General features: G+C 46.0%; 1 protein-coding gene across 4 annotated transcripts in view; it reads left to right on the top strand.

Annotated features, from left to right (window-relative positions):
- The window catches only part of RNF4 (ring finger protein 4), a 42,833-nt gene that overhangs the window by 6,248 nt on the left and 8,872 nt on the right, over positions 1 to 27,713 (top strand). For 3 of the 4 annotated variants that reach the window (XM_082653568.1, XM_082653566.1, XM_082653565.1), the window contains 3 exons: positions 13,584 to 13,744; positions 17,305 to 17,419; positions 19,492 to 19,585. In XM_082653568.1, the coding sequence (XP_082509694.1) occupies positions 13,736 to 13,744; positions 17,305 to 17,419; positions 19,492 to 19,585 (218 nt within the window). In that variant the 5' untranslated portion in view covers positions 13,584 to 13,735. Of the gene's footprint in view, positions 1 to 2,130; positions 2,270 to 13,583; positions 13,745 to 17,304; positions 17,420 to 19,491; positions 19,586 to 27,713 lie in introns of all 4 variants that reach the window. The other variant, XM_082653567.1, reaches the window with a different exon arrangement.

Here is a 27,713-nt window from a genome sequence, read left to right as displayed (position 1 = left end):
TTGTTGTGGTAAAATATACATAACGTAAAATAGACGATTTATAACCACTTTTAGGTGTTCAGTGGCATTAAGTAAGTTCACATTGTTGTGCAACCATCACCATCTATCTCCAGAACTTTTTTCATCTTCCCAGACAGAAACTCTGTATTCATTAAAGGATAACTCCCTGTTCGCCCTTCCCCTAGTCCCTGGCAATCACCATTCTACTTCTCTCTCTGAATTTGATGTCTTGGGACCTCAGATAAGAGGAATTATGCAATGTTTGCCCTTTTGTTTCTTATTTCACTGAGCATAATGTCTTCAGGGTTCATCCATGTTGCAGCAGGTATCAGAATTTTCTTTTTAAGGCTGAATAATATTCTTTTTACTGTGGATTTTTTTTTCTCATCATTTTAAAAAAGCTGAGGTTCATTCTTAATTCTGGAGCCTTGTACCTCAAGACCTGAATCGCAAACAAAAGTAGAACATCGCTATGCCCAAAGAGCTGTTCTTTTTCTCTAGTAGAAGCAAAAGGCAATCCTTGATGGGTCCTTTGTTTGGAGAAAAGGAAAGAACTTCCCTGAGTGACAAATCACTGAGCAGGTGTGAAGTCTCCTTGGCTCTGGTGCCCCTTTCAGGCTTCTGAGACTGACTGCTTCATCAGGGTCATAAGGTTAATGTGTGAAAGACCCAGTTACTGTCTCTCAGCTTAGTTAGCTGCTTTCTGTTTTTGCCAGATCTAGTCTAGTCCCTGCAAAAACCTCGGGAGATCGGTGGTCGAGGCTGCTGAGCCTGCTTTAGGAATAAATAACTGGGAGAGGGTTGCCCCACTGCCTCAGTGCTGGCTCGTCAACTTCCTTTAAGCCTAAGCAGGAGTGATTAGCCACATCCTGCCAAGTCTTTTCTGGAAATGAATTAAGCCTTGCTGAGAGCCGGAAACATTTGTTCCACTTCTTCCTGGGGCTGAAAGTTTGCTTTGCTCTCATCTAGTAGCACTCACACTTGTAAGAAGAGCTATGGTTTCTGGCTTTTCTGATGTAATCCATATTTATTACTTGATTTATTGATTGTCTTTCCACTTAGAGTATATGCTCCAGGAGTGTCTCTCTCTTTTAAAAAATAAATAAATAAATAAATATATTTATTTATTTATATATTTGGCTGTGTTGGGTCTTTGTTGCTACGCATGGGCTTTCTCTGTTTGCAGTGAGTGGGGGCTACTCTTCGTTGCGGTGCACGGGCTTCTCATTGCAGTGGCTTCTCTTGTGGAGCATGGGCTCTAGGTGCACGGGCCTCAGTAGTTGTGACACGTGGGCTCAGTAGTTGTGGCTCACGGGCTTAGTTGCTCCGCAGCATGTGAGATCTTCCTGGACCAGGGCTTGAACCCGTGTCCCCTCCATTGGCAGGCCAATTCTTAACCACTGCGTCACCAGGGAAGCCCCAGGAATGTCTCTTGTTCGCCATTATATTTCTAGCCCCTGAAGTAGTGTCTGACCAGAGTAGGCACCTGTACATAGTTGCTGAATTACTCAGATGATAGGGTGCCTCCAGGGTGCTGGGAACCTACTGGGCCCTTTGATTTATCATCACGGCTGCAAGGTAAGGGATATTTTTCTGACATTGAAGATGATAAAACTGAGACATGGAGATCAAGTATTTGTGCAGGGCTCTGGAGCTCATTTGGCCAGTCTCATCATTGCTCTCTATACCATGCACCCTCCTCTGTATAACAAGCAAGACGTTCATATTTTTCTTAAGTACTAAGGTCTGGATGTTGATGTGACAGTGGCATCAAAGTTCATTTAAGAAGCTTTGAAGGGAATTCCCTGGCAGTCCAGTTGTTAGAACTCCGCACTTTCACTGCCTAGGGCTCGGGTTCGATCCCTGGTTGGAGAACTAAGATCCCACAAGCCGCGAGGTGCAGCCAAAATAATAAAAAGGAGAGACGTGACCTAGACTGTTGGTACTAGCCAGTGCCTAATCAGTTGCTGGTAAATTGGCATCACCCTGATGAGATTCTGTAGGATTTAGGCTTTTCTCTGCCTTTACCATGCCAACATGAAGGGGTTGCCCCGGCCACTTCAGTCGGACTCACTCTGCTTGTGTCTCAGAATGGCCATTTATGAGTTTACAGTGAGATCTGCTTTACAGTTGCCCCACAGAATGAGTGAGTGACCCAGTGTGTCTGAGTATCCTCTCCCGGAAGGAAAACGCACAAGGAGCCACCTTAGAATCCAGATTGCCTGGGACTTGTGGAAGCAGTGCTGGGGAGTTTGGTCTCAGATTTTCAGTGAGTGATTATATCAGCCTTGGCTGCCCTGGCTTGTGTGAGGGCTCTGTGTGCCTGCCGTGGGCTGGGCTGGACAGAGCTGCTCACCCAGACACCTCCCTTGGCCTCGCTGCATAGTTGCTGCTTCCTTCTGTCTCTGGTGCACCCCTCCCCTCCCCTTTTCTGCTGACTCTTCCTTTCTTGGCTTGTGGGAAAACTGGTGGGAGATACGGTGACAGAATCGGCTCTAGTCTAACACTGCCAGTCTGTTTCTAACCATCATGTGTGTAGACGTACACATATAATCACATCCACATAGGCGTCACATATATATGATTACGTGTGTCACACTCCTAACTAGAGTTGGGGAGTATCATCTTTAGTGTCCATAATAGCTTCCTGGGAAGAAAAATCAACCTCTAACAGTAACGTCACAATTGAGTAGACCATTAAATCTGTAAGAACACTGAAGGACTAACCTCACCAACCCCCCTCCCATCTAGTCAGGGGCCTCACGTCTTTCCACTACCTCCAAGCCACACGGCTTTCTTCTTGCTTGGGTTCCTCTAAGTCTCCACGCAGGTCTGCATTCTGACATGTCCAGTTTCTCTTTGGTCCTCAGCGCCCAGGTGCCGCAGTCTCCAGATGCATCTCTGTCTGAAACCCTTGATGGCCCTGCCCCTGGGGTGTGGGTTAGGAGGCCTGTGGGGTTGCGTCACGCCACTGTGTGGCCCTCAGTTCTCACTGCTGACACACTACTTGTCTAGGGCAGATAATTCCTCTCCCCTTCGATGCCCTGCTGCCCACCCGATTTGTTTGTTAAATAAGTCCGGTTACTTTCTGGCCTCATCTTCAGTGTCACTTCCTCCGCGCAGCCCAGCTTGGCTCTCAGTAACAGTTTGGGCCTCCGCTTGCTTGGTAGACAGTGTCCAGCTCCCTGTGGCCGGCTCACTGGCCTCGTTCTGGTTCCCCTGCCTGTTTACTGCTGCTTTCTCCTTGAAATGCCAGCTTTTGTCTAACCGATACCTCCAAGTTCTCCAAGCTTTGTTTCTGGCTTTTTATTCTCTTTACAGGCTTCTTTTTTCTCTACCTGACTCCCCAGATTTTAACACAGATTCTAAAACCTCTACCTCCACCCTAGTTATCTCTCCTCTGAGTTTTTCAGCTACCTTTGGACCTTTCTACTTGGATACCCCACATGCAGCATTTCTAAAACTAAAGCTGGCTACCCTTGACACCTGTTTCTTTTTATCCCTTCTCTAGCCCGGTTTCATGGCATTACTACCATGGAATAACCAGTTAGACACCTTGGCATGGGTTGGTCTCCCCTCACCCTCCTGTCAGAGCTTTCGGGATTCCTGACATCTGGCCTTCTTGACCATTCCCAGTGCCAAGCTCTACCCCAGGTCTTTTCTTAGTGGCAGGGACAACATTTACCACTCCTCTCTCACCTCCAAGCCTTCAGTAAACATGAGCATCTGCTTTGGGCAAGAGGTGAGCTAGGTACAAAGTATCCTCTGTGGCACTTCCATCAAGTGAGGGCATGCTGGGACTTCCCTGGTGGCACAGTGGTTAAGAATCCACCTGCCAATGCACGGGACACTGTTTCGATCCTTGCTCCCAGAAGATCCCACATGCTGTGGAGCAACTAAGCCCGTGCACCACAACTACTGAGCCTGTGGTCTAGAGCCCTCAAGCCACAACTACTGAAGCCTGCACGCCTAGAGCCCGTGCTCCACAACAGGGAAGCCACCACAGTGAGAAGCCACACACTGCAACAAAGAGTAGCCCCCGCTTGCTGGAACTAGAGAAAGCCCGCGTGCAGAAACGGAGACCCAATGCAGCCAAAAATAAATTAAAAGAAAAAAAAAGTGAGATCTTGCTGAATGACTGCAGTTTGCTTTGGAAACCAAGGGGTGGTGGGGCCATTTGCTAAGATGGAGTGCTGGCATGTTAGAAGGAGTTTCTTTCTGGACACACTAAATTTGAGGAACCTGGAAAACATCTGTGTTCCATACTGTTTCTGGAATTAATACATCAGATTCTGGCTTAACTTTGTTTAAGGCTGGGGGGCTTCTGGCATCAGACTGCCCTGGTTTAAATCTAGGCTCTAGTGTTTACTTGGTGTGGACTTCGGGCAAGTTACTTAACCCCTGGTCATCCTTAGCTCCCTTGTGTGTGAAATGGTGATCATAACAGTACGTGCCTCCTTGTTTGGTGAGAGGAGGATTACAGGAGATGGTGCTTGGAAAGTGCTTAGTGTCTTGAACGTAGAAGTGGCCTCTGAGTTTTAGCTATCGTTAGTTTTATTGTTCTGATGACCTCTATTAGCCTGCATGATCCAGAACCCTTTGCAGTTGGCGAGAGCCACTTTTCCCATGACCCCTAGCCTCTCTGTTCACACACTGCACTTCCATGTCCCCAAACTGGTCTGCTGGAAATGCCGCGCCCACCCCCCCCAAACCCCCCTGCATCTTCCTATCTTCCCACCTCCATTCTCTGGTGAAATCCAGCCCCTTGGCAGATTTCCCTAAGGCGGCCAGCCTTCCAACTTTTTATGTCGTCTGACCACTGACCTTTATTATCCCCTAAAGAAAAACACAGATATGGAACAAATTGCTAGTTGGCGTTGGGCATGGGAGGGCGTGGCAGAATCTGGAGAATGAGGAAGCTCTGGGAAGCAGCCGCTGGGGCTCAGGAGGCTGGTTTCAGAGAGCAGGGAGGGTGTGCAAGCTGAGGAATGGAGGCCCCTCCAGATGGTTGCAGGACATGTCTTTAATGATCATATTTGAAAACCTAAAAATTAAACAAGTAGGAGGCAAGAGGCTTATGGAGCAACCAAGGTATGTGCATTAAATTATTTCCCTTTGCTCAGCGGACCTATCTCTCCCTCCTCTGTCAGTGACATTTTTATCAGATTTTTCTCAATTCTAAGAGACACCACTGAGATAGATAAGGTTTCCCCCAAAAGCTGCATCATGGCTGTATACTCAAACATAAGATACTTCTTGTGGTTAGCAACAGGAAGTACGGCGGATCTGGGACTATGTGTGATCTGGTCTTGTGAGTCCTAAGTGCCTGTTGAGGTGTTCAGAACACCTGGCTTGAACACCTTCTGTTCAAGCCAGGTGTCCTGTCCTCATCTCGGGTGGTGTTGCATTGGGAAGCATTTGTGCCATTCTCGAGTGAGAGCACCTGTGGGCCAGCCTGAGGGCTGTCAGGAGATGTTGTGCTGTAGGCCACCCGCGAGTCTCCCTGGAGAGAGTGACACGGTGAAGAGATAACTCTCTAAACCACTGAGTGGATAATGGGAGATGGGGGGCATGCACGGATGCAGACCACCATGTGCTGGAGAAAGAGGCTCAGCTGGCTGGGCAGTCCTTTTATCTTTATTTTTTTAATCTTTTTCGAATTTTATTTAATCTATTTTTTTATATAGCAGATTCTTATTAGTTATCCATTTTATACGTATTAGTGTGTATATGTCAATCCTAATCTCACAATTCATGACGCTACCACCACCCCCGCCGCCACTTTTCCCCCTTGGTGTTGATACGTTTTTTCTCTACTTCTGTGTCTCAATTTCTGCCCTGCAAACTGGATCTGTACCAGTTTTCTAGGTTCCACATATATGCATTAATATACGGTATTTGTTTTTCTCTTTCTGACTTACTCCACTCTGTTTGACAGTCTCTGGATTCATCCATGTCTCTACAAATGACCCAATTTCATTCCTTTTTATGGCTGAGTAATATTCCATCGTATGTATGTACCACATCTTTATCCATTTGTCTGTCAGTGGGCATTTAGTTTGCTTCCATGACCTGGCTATTGTAAATAGTGCTGCAGTGAACATTGGGGTGTATGTGTCTTTTTAAATTATGGTTTTCTCTGGGTATATGCCCAGTAGTGGGATTGCTGGGTCATATGGTAATTCTGTTTTTAGTTTTTTAAGGAACCTCCATAGTGGCTGTATCAATTTACATTCCCACCAACAGTGCAAGAGGGTTCCCTTTTCTCCACACCCTCTCCAGCATTTGTTGTTTGTGGATTTTCTGATGATGCCCATTCTAACCGGTGTGAGGTGTAGTTTTGATTTGCATTTCTCTAATAATTAGTGATATTGAGTAGCTTTTCATGTGCTTCTTGATCATCCGTATGTCCTCTTTGGATAAATGTCTATTTAGTCCTTCTGCCCATTTTTGGATTGGGTTGTTTGTTTTTTTGATAATGAGCTGCTTGAGCTGTTTACATATTTTGGAGATTAATCCTTTGTCCGTTGATTCATTTGCAAATATTTTCTCCCATTCTGAGGTTGTCTTTTCTTCTTGTTTGTAGTTTCCTTTGCTTTGCAAAAGGTTTTAAGTTTCATTAGGTCCCATTTGTTTATTTTTGTTTTTATTTCCATTACTCGAGGAGGTGGATCAAAAAACATCTTGCTGTGATTTATGTCAGAGTATTCTTCCTATGTTTTCCTCTAAGAGTTTTATGGTGTCTAGCCTTACATTTATGTCTTTAATCCATTTTGAGTTTTTTGTGTGTGTATGGTGTTAGGGAGTGTTCTAATTTCATTCTTTTACATTTAGCTGTCCAGTTTTCCTTATTGAAGGAAACCACTTATTGAAGAGGTCGCCTTTTCTCCATTGTATATTCTTGCCTCCTTTATCAAAGATAAGGTGACCATATGTGTGTGGGTTTATCTCTGGGCTTTCTCTCCTGTTCCATTGATCTATATTTCTGTTTTTGTGCCAGTACCATACTGTCTTGATTACTGTAGCTTTGTAGTATAGTCTGAAGTTAGGGAGTCTGATTCCTCCAGCTCCATTTTTTCCCCTCAAGACTGCTTTGGCTATTCGGGGTCTTTTGTGTCTCCATACAAATTTTAAGATTTTTTGTTCTAATTCTGTAAAAAATGCCATTGGTAATTTGTTAGGGATGGCATTGAATCTGTAAATTGCTTTGTGTAGTATAGTCATTTTCACAGTATTGATTCTTCCAATCCAAGAACATGGTATATTTCTCCATCTGTTTGTATCATCTTTGATTTCTTTCATCGTTGTCTTATACTTTTCTGCATACAGGTCTTTTTTCTCCCTAGGTAGGTTTATTCCTAGGTGTTTTATTCTTTTTGTTGCAGTGGTAAGTGGGGGTGTTTTCTTAATTTCTCTTTAAGATTTTTCATCATTAGTGTATAGGAATGCAGGAGATTTCTGTGTATTAATTTTGTATCCTGCTACTTTACCAAATTCATTGATTAGCTCTAGTAGTTTTCTAGTGACATCTTTAGGATTCTTTATGTATAGTATCATGTCATCTGCATACAGTGACAGTTTTACTTTTTCTTTTCCAATTTGTATTCCTTTTATTTCTTTTTCTTCTGTGATTGCCGTGGCTTGGACTTCCAAAACTATGTTGCATAACAGTGGTGAGAGTGGACATCCTTCTCTTGTTCCTGATCTTAGAGGAAATGCTTTCTGTTTTTCACCATTGAGAATGATGTTTGCTCTGGGTTTGTCGTATATGGCCTTTACTATGTTGAGGTAGGTTCCCTTTATGCCCACTTTCTGGAGAGTTTTTATCATAAATGGGTGTTGAATTTTGTCAAAAGCTTTTTCTGCATCTATTGAGATGATCATATGGTTTTTACCCTTCAATTTGTTAATATGGTGTATCCCATTGATTGATTTGCATATATTGAAGAATCCTTGCATCCTTGGGATAAATCCCACTTGATCATGGTGTATGATCCTTTTAATGTGTTGTTGGATTCTGTTTGCTAGTATTTTGTTGAGGATTTTTGCATGTATATTTGTCAGTGATATTGGTCTGTAATTTCCTTTTTTTGTAGCGTCTTTGTCTGGTTTTGGTATCAGGGTGATGGTGGCCTCATAGAATGAGTTTGGGAGTGTTCCTTCCTCTGCAATTTTTGGGAAGAGTTTGAGAAGGATGGGTGTTAGCTCTTCTCTAAATGTTTGATAGAATTCAGCTGTGAAGCCATCTGGTCCTGGACTTTTGTTTGTTGGAAGATTTTTAATCACAGTTTCAATTTCATTAGTTGTGATTAGTCTGTTCATATTTTCTAATTCTTCCTGTTTCAACATTTTTTTTGTTTTTTTTTTTTTGCGGTACGCGGGCCTCTCACTGTTGTGGCCTCTCCTGTTGCGGAGCACAGGCTCCAGACCCGCAGGCTCAGTGGCCATGGTTCAAGGGCCTAACCGTTCCGCAGCATGTGGGATCTTCCCAGACCGGGGCACGAACCCGAGTCCCCTGCATCGGCAGGCGGACTCTCAACCACTGCGCCAACAGGGAAGCCCCCTGGTTCGATCTTGAACGTTTATACCTTTCTAAGAATTTGTCCCTTTCTTCCAGGTTGTCCATCTTATTGGCATAGAGTTACTTGTAGTAGTCTCTTAGGATGCTTTGTATTTCTGTGGTGTCTGTTGTAACTTCTCCTTTTTCATTTCTAACTTTATTGATTTGAGTCCTCTCTCTCTTTTTCTTGATGAGTCTGGCTAATGGTTTATCAGTTTTATTTATCTTCTCAAAGAATCAGCTTTTAGTTTTATTGAACTTTACTGTTGTTTTCTTTGTTTCTATTTCATTTATTTCTGCTCTGATCTTTATGATTTTTTTCCTTCTACTAACTTCGGGTTTTGTTTGTTCTTTATTTAGTTTCTTTAGGTGTAAAGTTAGATTGTTTATTTGAGATTTTTCTTGTTTCCTCAGGTAGGCTTGTATTGCTATAAACTTACCTCTTAGAACTGCTTTTGCTGCATCCCATAGGTTTTGGATCATCGTATTTGCGTTGTCATTTGTCTCTAGGTATTTTTTGATTTCCTCTTTGATTTCTTCAGTGATCTCTTGGTTATTTAGTAACGTACTGTTTAGCCTTCATGTGTTTGTGTTTTTTACATTTTTTTCCCTGTAATTGATTTCTAATCTCATGGTGTGGTCAGAAAAGATGCTTGATATGATTTCAGTTTTCTTTACTGAGACTTGATTTGTGACCCAAGACGTGATCTATCCTGGAGATTGTTCCGTGTGCACTTGAGAAGAAAGTGTAATCTGCTATTTTCGGATGGAATGTGCTATAAATATCAATTAAATCTATCTGGTCTGTTGTGTCATTTAAAGCTTGTGTTTCCTTATTAATTTTCTGTTTGGATGATCTGTCCATTGGTGTAAGTGAGGTGTTGAAGTCCCCCACTATTATTGTGTTACTGTCAATTTCCTCTTTTATGGCTGTTAGCAGTTGCCTTATGTATTGAGGTGCTCCTGTGTTGGGTGCATATGTGTTTATAATTGATATGTCTTCTTGGATTGATTCCTTCATCATTATGTAGTGTCTTTCCTTGTTTCTTGTAACATTCTTTATTTTAAAGTCTGTTTTATCTGATATGAGTATTGCTATTCCAGCTTTGTTGTGATTTCCATTTGCATGGAATATCTTTTTCCATCCCCTCAACTTTCAGTCTGTCTGTGTCCCTAGGTCTGAAGTGGGTCTCTTGTAGACAGCATATATTTGGGTCTTGTTTTTGTATCCATTCAGCGAGCCTGTGTCTTTTGGTTGGAGCATTTAATCCATTCACGTTTAGGGTAATTATTGCTAGGTATGTTCCTGTTACCATTTTCTTAATTGTTATGGGTTTGCTTGTGTAGGTCCTTTTCTTCTCTTGTGTTTCCCAGTTAGAGAAGTTCCTTTAGCATTTGTTGTAGAGCTGGTTTGGTGGTACTGAATTCTCTTAGCTTTTTTTTTTTTTTTTTTTTTTGCGGTACACGGGCCTCTCACTGTTGTGGCCTCTCCCATTGCGGAGCACAGGCTCCGGATGCGCAGGCTCAGCGGCCATGGCTCACGGGCCTAGCCGCTCCGTGGCATGTGGGATCTTCCCGGACCAGGGCACGAACCCATGTCCCCTGCATTGGCAGACGGATTCTTAACCACTGCACTGCCAGGGAAGCCCTCTCTTAGCTTTTACTTGTCTGTAAAGCTTTGATTTCTCCATCGAATCTGAATGAGATCCTTGCCTGGTAGAGTAATCTTGGTTGTAGATTCTTCCCTTTTATCACTTTAAATATGTCATGCCCCTCCCTTCTGGCTTGTAGAGTTTCTGCTGAGAAATCAGCTCTTAACCTTATGGGAGTTCCCTTGTATGTTACTTGTTGTTTTTGCTTTGTTGCTTTCAGTAATTTTTCTTTGTCTTTAATTTTTGTCAGTTTGATTGCTATGTGTCTTGGCATGTTTTTCCTTGGGTTTATCCTGCCTGGGACTCTCTGAGCTTCCTGGACTTGGGTGGCTACTTCCTTTCCCATGTCAGGGAAGTTTTCAACTATAATCTCTTCAAATATTTTCTCAGGTCCTTTCTCTCTCTTCTCCTTCTGGGACCCCTATACTGCGAATGTTGTTGTGTTTAATGTTGTCCCAGAGGTCTCTTAGGCTGTCTTGATTTCTTTTCATTCTTTTTTCTTTATACTGTTCCACAGCAGTGAATTCCACCATTCTGTTTTCCAGGTCACTTATCCGTTCTTCTGCCTCAGTTATTCTGTGATTGATTCCTTGTAGTGTATTTTTCATTTTAGTTATTGTATTGTCCATCTCTTGTTTGTTTGGTCTTTAATTCTTATAGATCTTTGTTAAACATTTCTTGCATCTTCTCAATCTTTGCCTCCATGCTTTTTCTGAGATCCTGGATCATTTTCACTATCATTATACTGAATTCTTTTTCTGGAAGGTTGCGTATCTCCACTTCATTTAGTTGTTTTTGTGGGGTTTTATCTTGTTCCTTAATCTGGTACATAGCCCTCTGCCTTTTCATCTTGTCTGTCTTCCTGTGAATGAGGTTTTTGTTCCACAGGCTGCAGGATTGTAGTTTTTGTTGCTTCTGATGTCTGCTCTCTGCTGGATGAGGCTATCTGGGCAGTCCCATTAATGTGTCTTCTCCTGGCAAACCTCCTCTGGCCTCTCCTTGTCCTCCTGGTTTCTTTTGCACCTGGCTCATATGCCCCAGTTACCACAGCTGAGCTGCCTGCCAGCAGCCACCCCGATATAGGAGCTGGTGGCTGGATTTATTCATCGCTGTATTCCGGGGAAGGAGCCATACTGATAAGTGAATGAGGTGGGGAGATGTGCAGTCCTGGGTTCTTTTTTAAAGCTGGATTGGGTGCAGTGTTGCACAGCACTTTAGGGCTTGAGCAAAGGGGTGGAGCTGTTCAGTGGGCGGTACATTTGGAGAGACTGCAAGGCTGGTGCTGGCAGAACAAGTCAGTGATACCCACCCACAGTCCTTGAGCCTTTAAAACTGTGCACACTGGTACAAGTGCTCTTTGCATTAACTCCTGTAATCCTCACACAACCATTGAGGTGGGTGCTATCTTGTTCTATAGGTAAGGAAGTAAGGCACAGAGAAGTTCAGTGTTTCGCCCGAGGTCACAAGTAGGGGTTATGGAAGCCTGACCCCTGTCCAAGCTGTCTGGCTCTGGAGAAGTGCTCTAACTGTAAGGCCAGCTTGCCTCCACAGGCAATGCTTAGGAGTTAGGACGTGATGGGGAACCAGGGAAAGGCTGTGGGGGTCGGCTGTATGTTTTAGAGAGACGCGTTGGCAGTAGGGTAGAAGGATACCAGGAGATGGGCAGTCGTTTGGAGGAGGTAGCGGCACTGGAGATGAGAAGAAAGATGGGTTTGAGAGTGGTCCTGCATTAATTTCGCTCAGATACGACTAGTTCTCCCCAGCTCCGAGGCCATTGTCCTAGGCCATTGGGTTCCCATGTTGTAGCCTCTGGAGCAGAACCGTCAGAATTGCCTAGGAGTGCAGAGTTTTGAGCCCCATCCCAGACCTGCTGAATCAGAATCTAGTTTAACAAGCCCTCCAGGTGAGCCTGACGTCCAAGCCACTATCACCCAGGACCAGGTGACCAGAGCCTTCTCCTTGCTTTGACTCTGCTCTGGTCCCTCAGCCTTGCCCTGAGCTCAGGCCCTCCCCCACTAGAAGCCCTTCTACACGGGTTACACCCTGACTCCTGGCTTCATGTTTTTGCTTCTCATTTGCTGCTTTATCCACTACATCCCTGAACACTGATATATCGTGGTTAGTTGTCACCTTCCAGTGGGCCCTGAGTGAATGCAAGGGCCTCTCATTCTCCAGTAGCCTCCGCATCTGCTGCCTTCTCTGCTCTTCCTGGAACCTGCTTGGCTTCCCAATTCACAGTTTCTAGGTTTTTGTCTACTCGTGTTGCCAGTGACAGAAGTCTCAGCTGGGCACACAGGGTGGATCAGGGTTGGTGGCTCTCATCTGCTCCCCTAAATTATCAGCTCCTCCAGAGAGCAACAGTTCCCAGTCATTGGGAAGAGGCCGAGGCTCTGGGCTCTGGACTGGCCTGGGAAGCTCTGTTCCTTCCTGGTTGCTAGGTGTTGGTGAGGTCACGTGTAAGCAGTTCTGATTCTCTTGTCTTTTCCCAGAAGCTAGTACAGGACTGTGCAGGAGGGTGTTCTTTTGTTTTGGTTTTGTTTGTTTGTTTGTTTTGTGGGGTGGAGGGGTTTCCATTTGTTTATTGATCTTCTCCTCATTACTCCAGAGAGGATTCAAGATGGGAGGGGGCTTCAGCATCACCCACCCTCCCAGTCGGCAGGGATCCTCAGAGCATGTGCAGTGAGGCACGGTCACTGTATCCTGGGAAGCTAGGAACTGAAGGCTGTGAGCTCTGGGTCCCTAGCCTCGCACGGTCAAAGTAATGGCACAGTACCCGCTTTGCTAAGCCTGAGTGAGGCAAGCCGCATCTGCGCAGATTGCGCGAGAGGGCTCAGGATTTCTCCTTTCTAACTGAGACACCAGGGCTCTGTCCCCTCTGCCTGCTCCCTCAGCGGGTCACAGAACATCACCATGCTGGCTGCCTGGGTTTAACCAGAGCGAATCATGCAATGACCAGCAGCTGGCTGGGGCCCTGCCATTTGCACTGTCTCCTAGCACAGCCTGGTGGGGCGGGGGTGGGCACAAGCTTGGACAAAGGCCAGAGCCTATCTTTCAACTGGGCCTCACAGGGGCAAGTCCAGACAGGCAGGGAGGGTGCCATGGGCTGAGGAGAATCTGTGGGGGTTTCAACGGCCAGAAAGGAGGGCAAGAGGTGGCATAATGTTTCCAACTGCAGGCTTTGGGGTCAGGTAGTCCTGTATTTTACAAGAATGCTTACTTCCTAAGAAGAACATGGATTAAGGACATAAATTGCATTAAGTGTTCAGCAAAGCACGCAGCTGACAGAAAAGACCAGTAAATGATTGAACTGAGCTTTGCTGTCGATGATGCAGGGGGCAGCATTTATCAACTTGATAATCTTTGTTTTTCAGGGCTTGAAGATACTGGAAGTCTGTTTGGCTACAAATTCCTATGCTAGCCAGAGGATGAGTAATGAGCAGGCATGAGAGGTTGAGCATTCAGCTTCTCTGCAAATCCTGGTATAGATCACCTTCTCCTCTATAGGTTGGAACCACAGAGCACAATGAGTACGGTGAGTTTTGTAAGTTCATGAATTTTATTTTTTCAGGCTAAACAATTACTTCACCCCTTGTGTACCCTAATGAGAGCACCGTAAAAGTGTTTCTAAGTAACCCTGGTTCTTACAGGAGTGTGCACAGGACCTTCTGGTAGTCGCACCAACCTGCTTGTCTTAGGTCAGAGTCCAGTGTTCTGGGTGGTGCCCTAAAGACAGAAGGCTGAGGATGGTTGAGGGTTTTGAAGTTTTATACCTCCAGAGCAGCTGTCAGTGTCCCAGAAATATTAGGGCTCTGGTTTATTTAATTATTTACAGCCCAATCTTCCGTTTTTCCTTCTATTTCTTTTCCCTGTGTAGTTCTTGGTCCGATGTGAGCATCAGTAGCGGTAATAATCCTTGGTGAGTTTTCTTAGGGTCAGTGACCAAAGTTGGTAAGTCATTGTAACTCCTGTTTAGAGCTTTTATCAGACTGCAGGGGCAGCTCTGGTTTGGTGTAACCCAGATGTCACCTGGAGCCCCTTGAGTCCGGAGAGTGCCTGAAGGTCCCCCTCCCCACTTTACTCCCTACTAACAGGGCTGCTCATATGATCTAAACTCAAAACAGCTGTTTTCTGAGATAGTGCATTCACATCAGGTGGACCAGATGTGAAACTCATACTCTTTTTCCAGGTTCCAGAAGTGCTGTGAATGGTGTTGGGTGGGGGGTGCAGGATAAGGCTGAAAAAACGGTTCCCAGGGTGATAGAAACAGTGGTAGAAATCCTGTAGACTCTGTTCACCGACCCCCACCCCCTCCCCTTGGCCCATCCCTTCTGACCACTCCTGGCCCCCACTGTGTTCCAGACCCACCGTTGACGTTCATACACAAAAGGGCCTTTGTTTCGCTGGAGCTATCTTTTTAAAGGGCAGGTGACCTCCCATCTTGGTCCCGTATCTGCAGGTTGCCACCACAGTTCACCTTAAGGAAACCTCCTAAGCCTGGGCACCTCACCTCTGAAGCCCACGCTCTGCCCAGGCAGGACCTGAACAGACTGAGCAGTGTAGCCTCTTATAAGAGTGTGTGAAGAATTTGGTTAAAATTTCCTCAGAGTGGTGTGAATAACTTGTGTGGTGGTGATTGGATGGTCGGTTTTAACTGGAAGCTGTGAGGGCTCTGCTATTAAAAAGCAGGAGAGCGTGACAAGAGTAATAGGAAGGCAGAGGGGGCGAAGTCTTTTCCCATATTCTAGGGTTTCTTGAGCCTGGCCCTGTGCTAACAGCCACCTCCTCCCTGCCCTCGGGGAGTGCAGGTGGAAGAGGAGGTGGAGTGGGGGTTCTGGAGGCTTGGGGTGGGGGGTCATGAGATGGTCAGCCGGAGGGCATGAGGAACGTCCTCATGGTGGAGCTCACAGTGAGTAGGTTCCTGAAAGCTGTGTAAGAACTGGCTGAGTGAAGAAGGGAAGGGATGGGTCATCCAGGCTGGGAAGGGTGCCAGGTGAAGGGCAGGGAGCGGCTGAAAGAGCAGCCAGGAAAGGACTGCTGTTGGTGGGGGCGGGGGTGAGTGCTGGCAGGACACATTACTACAGTGACCACGACGGGGCTTTTAGGCTTCAGCACCTGGACTTTGGCCAGGACCTGTGACTACTTCTTAACCTCCCTCATTGGAAAAGCTGCACAGGTTGGGGCATGAAGGTTCTGTTTAGCATTGTCTGCTAAGACAGATTTGGTCCTTTTCAGAGGATGGAAGATACAAGGGCAACTTCAAAGAGAATGGGGTAAAAGTTAAGGAGCCCTAAGTAACCTGGTAGCTGCTGGGGAAACTCATATAAACACCAGGTAGTGGACTCATGCCAGCTCCCTGGAGGGACAGAGCAGCTCCTCACTGGACCGTTTGGAACAGCTGCTGTCGCTTGCCTCTGGGACTTCCTGGGGATGCTTCCCTGTTCCTTAGATCCGTGGGAGTTGCTCAACCCAGCTACATTTCCGAAACTTCTCAAGCTGCCATTTGATAAGAGAGTCAGAACACAAAAGGAAGCAGGCTTCTCTCTGTTGCCAGAGAGTTGGGCTGGGTGATGGATGTTCCTGAGTCTTGTGCACATCTCATGGACACTTGCCTGTCCTCCAGCATTTCCAGGGATAGGATGCCTAGTAAGGCGTATAAGGAACTAGGGTAGTAATGCTGTCTTCTAACAGCACTCAGTACTGTACATATGGTATGTCGCCTCATCCTTAGGAGAGCTCTGCGAGTCTGGTACTGGTGAGGAAGTTCAGACTTAGTAGTGAAGTAATTGCCCCACATCGCCCAGTGTGAAGCAGAGCAGGCCCGGTGCCAATGAGGAGTGGGACAGGCCAGGGGAGAGAAGAAGCACCGAAACACAGGGAGCTAGGTTTGGGTGGGGCCGTACAGGGTGGGAGTGATGAGGCTGCGGGTCACTTGGGAGGTTCTGTCTCTTGAGGAAGATGGCAGGGGGCGGGTTCTCAACTTGTCTTTCAGGACCAGCCAGGCCCCAGCCAGGCCAGAAATGCTGGAGCGTATTGGTAAACCAGCTCAAGGACATGGAAGAAAGGCTGGTCAGGGGGTCTGGGCTGCAGATAGGCTGGTTAACAGCTCAGACCTTCCAGAGGCATGTCTCTCGGGCAGCCCCTGGGGACAGCCTTTTAAAGACTTTGGTTCTTAGAGTACCTACGGTACAGCACAGGGAACTCTGCTCAGCACTTTGTAATGGTCTCTATGGATATATGTATGTGTGTAACTAATTCACTTTGCTGTATAGCAGAAACTGCACAACATTGTAAATTAACTACAATGAAAAAATTTTTTTAAAAGTTCTCATCACAAGAAAAAAAAATAAAACTTTGGTTCTTGGAGCTGTGGCGGGTGATTATTAGGGTGTAAACTACAACTTGATAGTATCCTAAAAGGTTAGAGGCCAGAAACCTTTCCCAAAGAAAGACCCACTTTTCACAGTGAATAGAAACTTGGGAAACTGAAGGGCTTTGGGCTGAAAAACAGAAGGGGTTCAGTAAGGCCAAATACAAATCCAAGGAAAATAGGTCTGTAACTTTTGGTTAAAAGAAGGGGTTTCTGGCCAAATCCCAACCTGGACCAGAGGCTTCCATAGAGTTATGTGTCATGTACTTTAGACAGACCAATAGTCTTTATAACAGAAATTTTACTTTATAGAATTTGTATTCACTATATGTTCTGGATGATTTCTCTCTATAAACATTCAGTGTTCTAGAATCTCAAGTTTTGAAAGGACCCTGACCTCAGGTCTGCTCACTGGCCTCCTATTCTTCTTCTTTTTTTTATTTTTTTAATTTTTTTTTGCGGTACGCGGGCCTCTCACTGTCGTGGCCTCTCCCGTTGCGGAGCACAGGCTCCAGACGCGCAGGCTCAGCCGTTCCGCGGCACGTGGGATCTTCCCGGACCGGGGCACGAACCCGTGTCCCCTGCATCGGCAGGCGGACTCTCAGCCACTGCGCCACCAGGGAAGCCCCTGTTCTTCTTAATGAGTTGATCTTTTTATTCTTTTGGCTGAAATCTTACTGGTCAGGAGCTTATGTAACTGTTTCTTTTTCCCCCGATACCCTCAGAGAAAGCGTCGTGGAGGAACAGTAAATTCTAGACAAGCCCAGAAGCGAACTCGAGAAGCATCCTCCCCCCCTGAGATGGCCCTGGAGGCAGAACCCATAGAACTTGTGGAAAGCGGTAAGATTGCCATTGACACTGGGCATGAGTGAGCACATATGCCCAACATGCCACCTACCAGCCACGGGCCTTGTGCAAGTTACACAACCTGTAACTCAGGCTTAAGTTTCCTCATCTGAAACAGGGGATAATGCTGTGCATATATATGCAGTAGCTGCTGTGTAGAGTTATCATAGCACTGAAATGAGTCAATGACACAGGACACGTAGAACAGTGCTTGTCACGTAATACTATACGAGGTTTAGCTTATATCAGTGTATTTATAAGACCTACAGTCTCAGACTCGCCTACCGTTCGCAACTTAAAAAAGCTAAGGTGAGCAAGAGCTGCCTCCTTGGTTGCCCTGAGACTCCACAGGTTTAGAAACGGCCACTCAGCTGGGCTCACCGTCCAGCCTTTCAGGGGTGTGCAGCATGGAGTGGAGACTGCCGTGGGTCCACCTTTTCTCTTTGAAACTGTGCCTCAACTTACTTGGCCTCGGGAAGTACTCCGCTTTCTTCCTCTCCTTCATTAAGACAAAAAATTGCCCCAGCAGGCAGACTTGTTGGCAGAGCTGGGTGTGTTGGGAGTTTGGTGCAGGCAGAGGCCAGATTGGCTTTTCCCCCTTCTTCCTGCCTCGGGAGTGGCAGATGGCCTGAATCAAGTGCCTCAGCTCTGCAGGTAGTAAGGTTGTTTTTATAATTACGATGCCTGAAAACTGACATTAGAAGAGAAGCAAGCAGCTTGTCTGTAGATTTCATGGGCCCTTCAGGGGAGTGAAGTTCTCTGTATTGTCTCTGTGGTCTCTGAGCTTCACTTCTAACATAAATTCACAGCCCTGGGCCGTCCTCCCCTCCACCCCAAAGCTGATGCCCTGGTGTCTGAATTCTGCCACCCTGCAGGAGAGGCAGGTGCAGGAGGCTCCTCATTTGGGACCCTGAACCCACAAGTGGAATCTCCAACCTGGCCAAGATCTACTGCTTTCCACTGCAGCACTGCTCATCCTCAGTCAGTCTTACACCCATGTGCAGGGCTGTATGCACAAGCTGCCCGTTGGAATACCGTTTTTATTTGTAGGAGCCAAAAATTGTGTCCATCAGAAAGAGAGCGGTTCTGTAAGTTATGGTATGTCCATATATGGACTATTCTTTAAAAAGAATGAAGTCATTTTGTATAAATTACGTTGGACGGCTTTGATGTATTGTGGTTTTTATTCCTGTGAAACTTTTTAATACATGAGAACAAAACAAGTTTGAATATGTTAAATGTATTACAGGTCACTTTCCCTGAGTATTAAACAAACATTATTTCTAAAAGTTCTTCCCTCTTACTTTTTAATGTTAATAATAATAGAAACAAACATGGTTGTAAGTCTTGTTTCAGTTTATATAAATGGAAGTTGTACTCTGCCCCTCTTTTCTGCCTGCAGGATGTAAGCGCTGGTGACCGTTTGGCACGTGCCTTTCCCCCCCTTGTCCTGTGCTCAGGTAGACAGTGCGCTGTCCTCTAGGGCTCAAAGGCAAGTTGCAGAACAGGCTCAACCCATCTGCGTGGGTTGGGGTTCTAGGGGACCAGTAATAAACGCTTGTTGTCCACCCAAGTGGGAAGCACTTTAGAGCCAAATGGAGTTTAAAACGTAACTGATGAAGGTGCAGAGCTAAGCATGACCGGAGGTCTGAGGGGAGCAGAGGTTTCAGACAGATCCATCCCAAAGCCCAAGCTGAGCATGTTTGGTCCCTTCCCCAGATGTGCACCCCCCATCCCACCTCAGGTAAGTTGCTGCCTCTCCCCTGTGAATGAGCTGAGCAGGTGCGGGGCACGGAGGCCTAGCTGTGTGGCAGTGTGAGGACACGGGGAGAGGTGTGCGTGTGCACAGACACACACAGGATGGTGTATTTGTAAAGCCCATACCCTGTTACTCACAGCAGAATTCTGGAAGAGTATTCATTGCCTGTCACCCCGTTACTTCTGTACTTCAGGGACTTTAGTTTGGTATAAGACTGTGCTCTGTTTGTAATCATACTAATAATGAAACTTAGAGCAGTAGTCCTTTACTTTCCTCCTAAAGCTTGTTCAAATGCTTTATTTTGAAGCTGGAGATGAAATAGTGGACCTCACCTGTGAATCTTTAGAGCCTGTGGTCGTCGACCTGACTCACAGCGACTCAGTCGTGGTAAGTGCTGGAGCGTGAGGATTGCCCTTTCTTGGCTGTGGGCCCCTGGCCTGCACGTCTGAAGGCCTTGGTCACAGGCTACAGCTTGGGCTAAAGAAGGCATGCTTTCAGTGACTGGTGCTCAAGATGGAAAATGTTTCAGGAAAGTCATTTGTTGCAACATTATTGCTTAAATTAATCACATTAGTAAATCTGTGCGATCCTGTCCTTTACATAGCTGGCCATAAAGGCTTTTGGGGAGAACTCTGAGGCCCGATCTCTCTTTGGTCCCCGATTCTACGCTTAACACCAGCTGTGTGACCTTGGGCAAGTTACTTAGCCTCATTCACTTTGTCCATAAGATGGGGATAATGCCATCCATGTCAATAGAGTGTTGTGAGGATTAAAAGAGATCCTGTATGTGAGTGCCTGGCACCTAACGTGGTGCCCAGTAAAGCTGAGTAAATGTGAGTTTACACCCTCGCGGCTGGTGGGAATGGGGATATTTGCTCAGCACTGCCAGTGGGAAATCTCTCGAGTCCCAGAAGCAGCTGCCTCGGAGGATGCAGGCCCCCTGCATTGCCACCTGATGCCTTGGTTGTGTCGTGCCTCCAGGGAGGGTGGCACCTGGGAGGCTGCTTGTGCCCCCTCCCACAGGGAGCATGCCTGCCCCTGTGCGGCCCTCAGGAAGGAGACCTGCTGGTCAGGGGACATGTGGAGAAGTGGTTCTGGCAGCCTGGCTCCACAGGTCAGGGGCGCATAGCTGTGTGTGGGTCTGAGAGTCTGGTCAGCCCACAGACCCACATCCTGAGGACATACTGGCCTCTTGGGATGCTTCTGCAGTGCCTTTTGATGCAGTGTGCAGTTGTGTGGAGTGGAGGTGGTGACACCCTGGACGGTCTTGGGCCAGTAGGGGGCAGGTGCTGCTGAGGGCTGCGGTTTGGTGGGGCGAGTGGGGTTGCTAGGAGCTGAGTCTTCCCCTTGGCCTTGGGGCTGTCCTGGCTGTGCTTAGAACCATAGACTAGGGTTGCACTGAGAAGCTTCAAGACTTTAAAAGGAGAAAAGAGCGAGGACAGGGCACGTCCTGACAAATTAAGAGATTTAGATTCTGGTCAGTCTGAAACTGCTGGGCTGTCCTGTGGTGTGTCCTTCCCTCTCATTCCTCCCCTCCCCCCATCCCAAAGGCGAGGCAGCTGCCCTTGCTGCGTCATCAGACCGTCCCCAGCAGATTTTGGATGAATGCTCGGGGAGACCGTGGCCCCCAAACAGGAGGCAGTAATTTCCCTGGAGACCAGTCGGAACTTTCTGAGATAAGCCTGAGCAGGTTTAGGGCCTGATTAGTGTGATTGCTAGGGCAGGGGTCCCCAACCCCTGGGCCGCAGACCGGTACTGGGCCGCGGCCTGTTAGGAACCAGACCGCAGAGCTGGAGGTGAGCAGCCAGTGAGCAAAGCTTCATCTGGGGCTCCCCATCGCTCCCCATCGCTCGCATCACCGCCTGAACCTGCCACCTGCCACCCACCACCCCGCCACTGGTGTGCAGAAAAATTGTCTTCCACAAAACCGGTCCCTGGTTCCAAAAAGGCTGGGACCGCTGTTCTATTGGGTTGGCTGAAAAGTTCGTTCCGGATTTTCCGTGACATCTAATGGGAAAGTACCCGAATGAACTTTTTAGCCAAGCCCACACATACAGCTTTGCTGCTGCTCCCTGCGGGCTCCCGCAGGTTCTGGAAAGGTAGCTTGATTTGGTACCGTGGCTGGAGCCTCAGCCCAGTTGCTGATTAGCACTTCAAAGTGCTGCTAGTCCTTAATTTCTCCAGTATTCAGTGTCCACCTGCAGTGTGCCAGGCCCTGGGAGATGGCCGGGATTCTGCTCACAAGACCGCATTTTCTGCCCTCAAGGAGACAAGGATTGGCTTCTGTTGGGTGCCAGACCCATGTCATCATGTCCCCTTTTACGCCTTGGTTTTGTTTTGATGGCCAGTCTGCCCTCCCTACATGGGCTTCCTTTCTGAGCTTTCCAGCCTTCTTCCTGTTTCTCTGGGTGTGGAGAGTCATTGAGAGACACCAGGATGGGAATGCTAGAGTTGGGGGAGCTGCCCTGGGAGTGGGTGGATAGCCAGGGGCAGGTGGATAGGTGAAGGGGAGGCTAACTTGAGAAGGAGTCCTCGCTTCTTGTCCCAGAGGCACTGGCCAGTTTGGTCGGAGGACTTACCTTCCCATGGCCTCAGTGGCCCCAGACATGGAATAATTGTTTCGGACTTAATAGCACCCCTTATTCTAATCATCCTTCATTCTTTATTGGTGTTTAATAAATCCAAATGCCAGTTTTAAAATTTACAGTGAGAAGTATACCCGAGACTGAAATTCTCACTCTCTAAAGCAGATCTACTTGGAAAACCTAATAGTATTATTAGCTTATCAAGGAGCATCTATTAGAGGAATTACAAGTTTAGGGTTACCTCAGGCCCCGCCTACAGGAGAGTATGAAATGAATAAATATATCGTTTCCCAAATTGGGGTAATCTTACCAGTTCGGCCAGAATGCAGGGGGACAGGCTTAAGTGTACCACCTGAATATCACCTGGGAGTAGCTCTGCATCCTTTACATCCCAGGATCCAGGGACAACGTTAGAACTCTTGTGAACCCTCTTAAGACTGGATGAGAAACTACACAGGCTGTGTTATTCTAACTCTAAGGAATCCTAAACCCCTGATGAATTAGAAGTCTTAAAAGCTGTAAGGTGCAATGAGACCTTGTACATCTCTGCTTTAATATTTTCCCTCAAAATTTAACTTATTTTTGGCATTGCGTACCCAAAAAAGGCCGTCACTGCTGGGTCCTAGGGTATGTATATCTTTGATTGTCACTAGATAGTGACAAGCTGTTTTCCAGAGAGGATGTGCCAGTTTACGCTCCCACCAGTGTTGGAGGTTCTTCCACATCTCACTGCCACTGTAACCTTTAGCCAGTCTGGTGTTGTCTAGAGTATCCCACATGGTTTTAATGTGTGTTTTCCCATCAGTGGTGGGGTTGAACATCTTTTCATGTTTAGTGGTGTTTCATTTTCCTCTTTGGCGAATTGCCTGTTGCAATCTTTTTTTTTTAAACACTTGAGTCTTTTTTTCTACTCATTTTTCTGTGTGATTGTCGACCTTGTCTCATTTTTTAGGAATTCTTTATAAGTTCTAAATATGAGCCTGCCATTAGTTGTGTTTTGAATCTACTACTCAGAGGCTTGTCTTTTCTCTTTTTGGTTTATGTACAGAGGTTCTTAATTTTAATACAGTTCAACTTATCAATTTGTTGATGAAAATCCCATACCATAAAAATATGTTCCTCTACTCCAAAAGTTTTACTGTTTTGCGTTTCACATTTAGGTCTATAATCTATATGAGTTTTGTGTATGTTTTTTTTTTAAATTATTTTTATTTATTTTTGGCTGCATCGGATCTTCGTTGCGGTGCGCGGGCTTCTCATTGCAGTGACTTCTCTTGTTGCAGAGCACGGGCTGTAGGCACGCGGGCTTCAGTAGTTGTGGCTCGCGGGCTCTAGAGCGCAGGCTCAGTAGTCGTGGCACGTGGGCTTAGTTGCTCTGCGGCATGTGGGATCTTCCCAGACCAGGGCTGGAACCCGTGTCCCCTGCATTGGCAGGCGGATTCTTAACCACTGCGCCACCAGGAAAGCCCTTTGTGTATGGATTTATAATATTCCCTGGAGTGATTTTGCAAGTCTTTTGTTAGAAGATTTATTTCTAGGTACATAGTATTTTAGGATGCTATAAAAAAAATGGTGTTTAAAATTTTCACTTTTTTATTATTTGCTAATATAAAGAAATGCAATTGGTTTTTCTTTTTTTTAGTACAACAGTTCTTAATCTGTAAATCTTTTTTTTAATTTATTTTTATTTATTTATTTTTGGCTGCATTGGGTCTTTGTTGCTGTGTGCAGGCTTTCTCTGCGGTGAGCGGGGGCTACTCTTTTGTTGCGGTGCGCGGGCTTCTCATTGAGGCGGCTTCTCTTGTTGCAGAGCACAGGCTATAGGTGTGCAGGCTTCAGTAGTTGTGGCCCGCGGGCTCAGTAGTTGTGGCTTGCGGCCTCTAGAGTGCAGGCTCAGTAGTTGTGGCACATGGGCTTAGTTGCTCCGCAGCATGTGGGATCTTCCCAGACCAGGGCTCGAACCCATGTCTCCTGCACTGGCAGGTGGATTTTTAACTGCTGCGCCACCAGGGAAGCCTTTAATCTGTAAATCTTTGAATTTCTGTGTACACAGAACAAGTTTTGGTTCTTCTCTATTTTCCTTTTTTTTTTCCTTGGCCTTAACACACTGGCTAGAAAATTCAACACTGGCTGAATAAAAATGGTGACAGTCATTGACATTCTTGTTTCATTCTAAATCTGAAAGAGTCTTTTCAGAGTTCCACCATTAAATAAGACTTCTGCTGTAAGTTTTTTCGATTTGTTTATATCCTTTACCAGAGTGGAAAAGTTTCTCTATTTCCTGTTTGGCTATAAGTTTCATCTTGAATCAATGTCGAAATTTAACAATTTCATCTAATGTTGCTTTTTCCCCTGCTTCTAGTGTTAAACCACTTAAGCATTGTGGTCATGGCATTATCTTTTTATGTTGCTAGATTTGGTTTGCTAATGTTTCATATATAATTTTGCCTCTGTTTTTATGAGTAAGATTGGTGGTCTGTAATTTTTCCTTATAGAGTTCTGGTATCAGCATATTGGTATCTTTACAAAGTGAGTTGGACACCGTTTTTTCCGTTCCACAGAAGATTTTGTAAGATTGGACTATTTCTTCCATGAATGTTTGTTAGAACTTGACAGTGAAGTACATAACCTAGAGTTTTAATAGGGTTTGGTAATTACATTTTTTAGGAATTTGTTGATGTCATCTAAAGTTTTCACTTTTATTTGCATAAATTTGTTCATAATGTCTTGTGTTCTGTGGAATCTATAGTGATGTCTCCTTTTTCATTTCTGATACTGGTTATTTGTGTTTTCTATTTTTTTAGATTAGTATCACCAGAGCTTTATTAGATCTTTCAAAGAACCAACTTTTAGCTTTGTGGATCCTTTCTCTTGTAAGTTTTTCATTCATTGATTATTCCTTTCTTTGTTTGAGTTTATTTTGCTGTTTTTCTAATTTTCATCATTTCTTTTCCAATAAATGCATTAAAGATTATACTGTCTTTAGCTATATCTTACAAATTATGTTACTGGTACTTTACATTTAATTCAACATATTTATCAAATTTCTATTTTTTAACTTCCAAATATATGGGTATTTTCTTTTTGTTATTGATTGCTTGCAGTATTGGTCAGAAAATAACATTCTGTATGTCAGTTCTTTGATACTTACTGGGTCTTGCTTTAAGCCTGGCTTGCCCCCGATGGCTGGCCTTCACTAGATAACCTGCCCCCATGGTTCCTGCCTGGGCTTTGGTTTCTCTGTGGGGCTTTCAAAAGTAGGCTTCAATTTTTTAAGAATTCTCTGTGCTTTTTTTCCCTCTGGGTTACTGTATTCCCTATACTGTTGACCGAATTCTTCTCTTTTTTTGATACCTCTTTATTTAAAAATATGTATGTTTTATCTTGTTTTTGGTTGTTTTCAGTGGAAAAATGGATGGAAATACCAGCCTGCCATTTATTGGAAGTCTCTGCTTGTTTTCCATCCTTCTGCTCTCTTTCTTTTTTCATTATTTTAATTAATTTATTTATTTAATTTTGGCTGTGTTGGGTCTTCGTTGCTGTGCATGGGCATTCTCTAGTTGTGGCGAGCGGGGGCTACTCTTTTTTGCGGTGCATGGGCTTCTTATTGTGGTGGCTTCTCTTGTTGCAGAGCACAGGCTATAGGTGTGCAGGCTTCAGTAGTTCCAGCACGTGGACTCAGTATTTGTGGCACACGGGCTTAGTTGCTCTGCGGCATGTGGGATCTTCCCGGACCAGGGCTCGAACCCGTGTCCCCTGCATTAGCAGGCGGATTCTTAACCACTGTGCCACCAGGGAAGTCCCATCCTTCTGCTTTCTTATCTGGTTTGATAGATGAATTAAAATTTTCAGACCACTTTTCATGAGCATTTGCAGTATGCCAGTCTCTGTTCCAGCTGGAAGTCATGCAGTGATGGAAAAGAGACTCACTCCTCTCGTTAAGAAACTGAGTCTTCCAGGGGAAAGTTATTTAAAATGGGACTTGCTTGGACTATTTTCCTTCATCGAATTTCAAAAGATTGTTTCTTTTAAAGTCAGGTTGGTTTTCCTGGAATCTTTTTTTGTTCTGTTCCCATAGTGTACTAATGTATAGAGCTATTTGTGTTATACTCTGTACCTCACCTGGTTTATGATTTATGAGACTGTTGAAAGGGTCTGCTTGGTGAAGCCTTACAGGCAGGGACAGAGCCTGGTCCGTCTCTGGCTGGGAATAGTAAAGGGCATGAGAGGTACACAGTGACTGCTAGAATGAGTGAATGCACCAGTGTAATTATATATGAAGGAAGAAGAGCCCAGACATCATATCCCAGAATTGGGGAAGTGAAACAGTTGTCCATGGAATCTGACATGATTGCTCACTCGACTGGGATGTTCACGTCAGCACAGTCTTCTTGGTGCTCGTGGCGGTGCTACAGTAAAAGTACTCTGTAATTGTGTGATGCGAGCACCTGTTGGATGTGAGGCGTATCATTCGTGGGCACGGTGGTTGCATGTGGCTGTTCCTTCCAGTGGAATGATGTGCCGTGCTGCCTAGGAAGGTCACTTAGAGCAAGCGGCTCTCTGAGCTCCCAGCTGGGTGAGCTTTCTTGGGAATGCCAGAGGTCAGCTTGCCTGCAGAGGACCCCAGGGACCCTGCTACTTGGTTCCATTCTGTTGTTTAACCCCAGCATGTTGCTGTAGCCCTAAGAATGCCAAGCGTTTTGTCCACTAGTAGAAGAAGAAAGGCTTATCCTGCCCCACTGACCAGGAGTCTGTGACACGGGTGTCGCTGTTTGCAGGGGTTCTGAGGCTCACTTGTGCTTCAGAAGCCCACCGGGGTTCTGGGTGCCTGACATGGAGTCAGTGTGCCCGGGTGTGGAGGCAGGCGGCGCCGGTGCTGCTGTGGGTTGTTCATGCTCCACGTGTCTCCACGTGTTTGTCTCCGACACACTGCCTGTAGTTTATTCTAGAGTCAGGAAAGAGAAGCCAGGCTGAAGGTGGGGTGGAATGTGTGGTCTGAGCTTGAGCCAGTTTTTCACAGTGTTGATTTGGCTGTACATACTAGGGGACTGGGGAATTGTTTCCGTTTGGTATTTTGTTTCTTTGAAAGGCCTCTCAGCCAGATGAGAGGTCCAAGAGCTGGTATTATTCCTATTTGCATCTGTTTACTCCTGGAGTCAACATTTCTGAAGCCCCAGTGCTTTTCCCCACCTCTGTCTCTTGTGCTAGGTAAGCACTTTGTTACCTGCAGGGCTATGACCACGGGGAAGGGACATTCCAGAGCACCTGCAGAGTTCTTGATTTTTTTGTTTGTTTGTTTTTGTTTTGGCTGTGTTGGGTCTTCGCTGCTGTGCACGGGCTTTCTCTAGTTGCGGCGAGCAGGGGCTATACTCTTTGTTGCGGTGTGCGGGCTTCTCATTGCAGTGGCTTCTTTTGTTGGAGAGCACGGGCTCGAGGCGCGCAAGCTTCAGTAGTTGGGCCTGCGGGCTCTAGAGCACGTGGGCTCAGTAGTTGTGGCTTGCGGGCTCTAGAGTGCAGGCTCAGTAGTGTGGCACACGGGCTTAGTTGCTCTGTGGCATGTGGAATCTTCCTGGACCAGGGCTCAAACCCGTGTCCCCTGCATTGGCAGGTGGATTCTTAACCACTGCGCCACCAGGGAAGTCCAGAGTTCTCGATTTGTTGTGACTTGGCTGCTGGGTGGAGGGAATACCAGTGATAGTATCTCACCTCCATCAGCTAGGAGGTGGCTCCAGGTCACCGGAAGTCATGGAGCTTGGAGGCCAGGCTGTGGTGCCATTCTTTTCTGCCCTTTGGGCAAGAAGCCTCATCTCTGAGCTGTTCTTCCATTGAACATGGATGGGGACAGAGTCATCACCAGTGAAGGAGGCTCTCTGGCCACCGTGTATTCATTTACCTAGTAGTTAAGTACGGAGCACCTGCCGTTGTGCCAGCAGCATCCTGGGCC

The sequence above is a fragment of the Grampus griseus genome (assembly GCF_964374135.1).
Source record: "Grampus griseus genome assembly, chromosome: 4".
Taxonomy (NCBI): Eukaryota; Metazoa; Chordata; class Mammalia; order Artiodactyla; family Delphinidae; genus Grampus; species Grampus griseus.
Note: the sequence above shows the minus strand (reverse complement) of the source record. Positions and strands in the feature narration are given on the sequence as shown.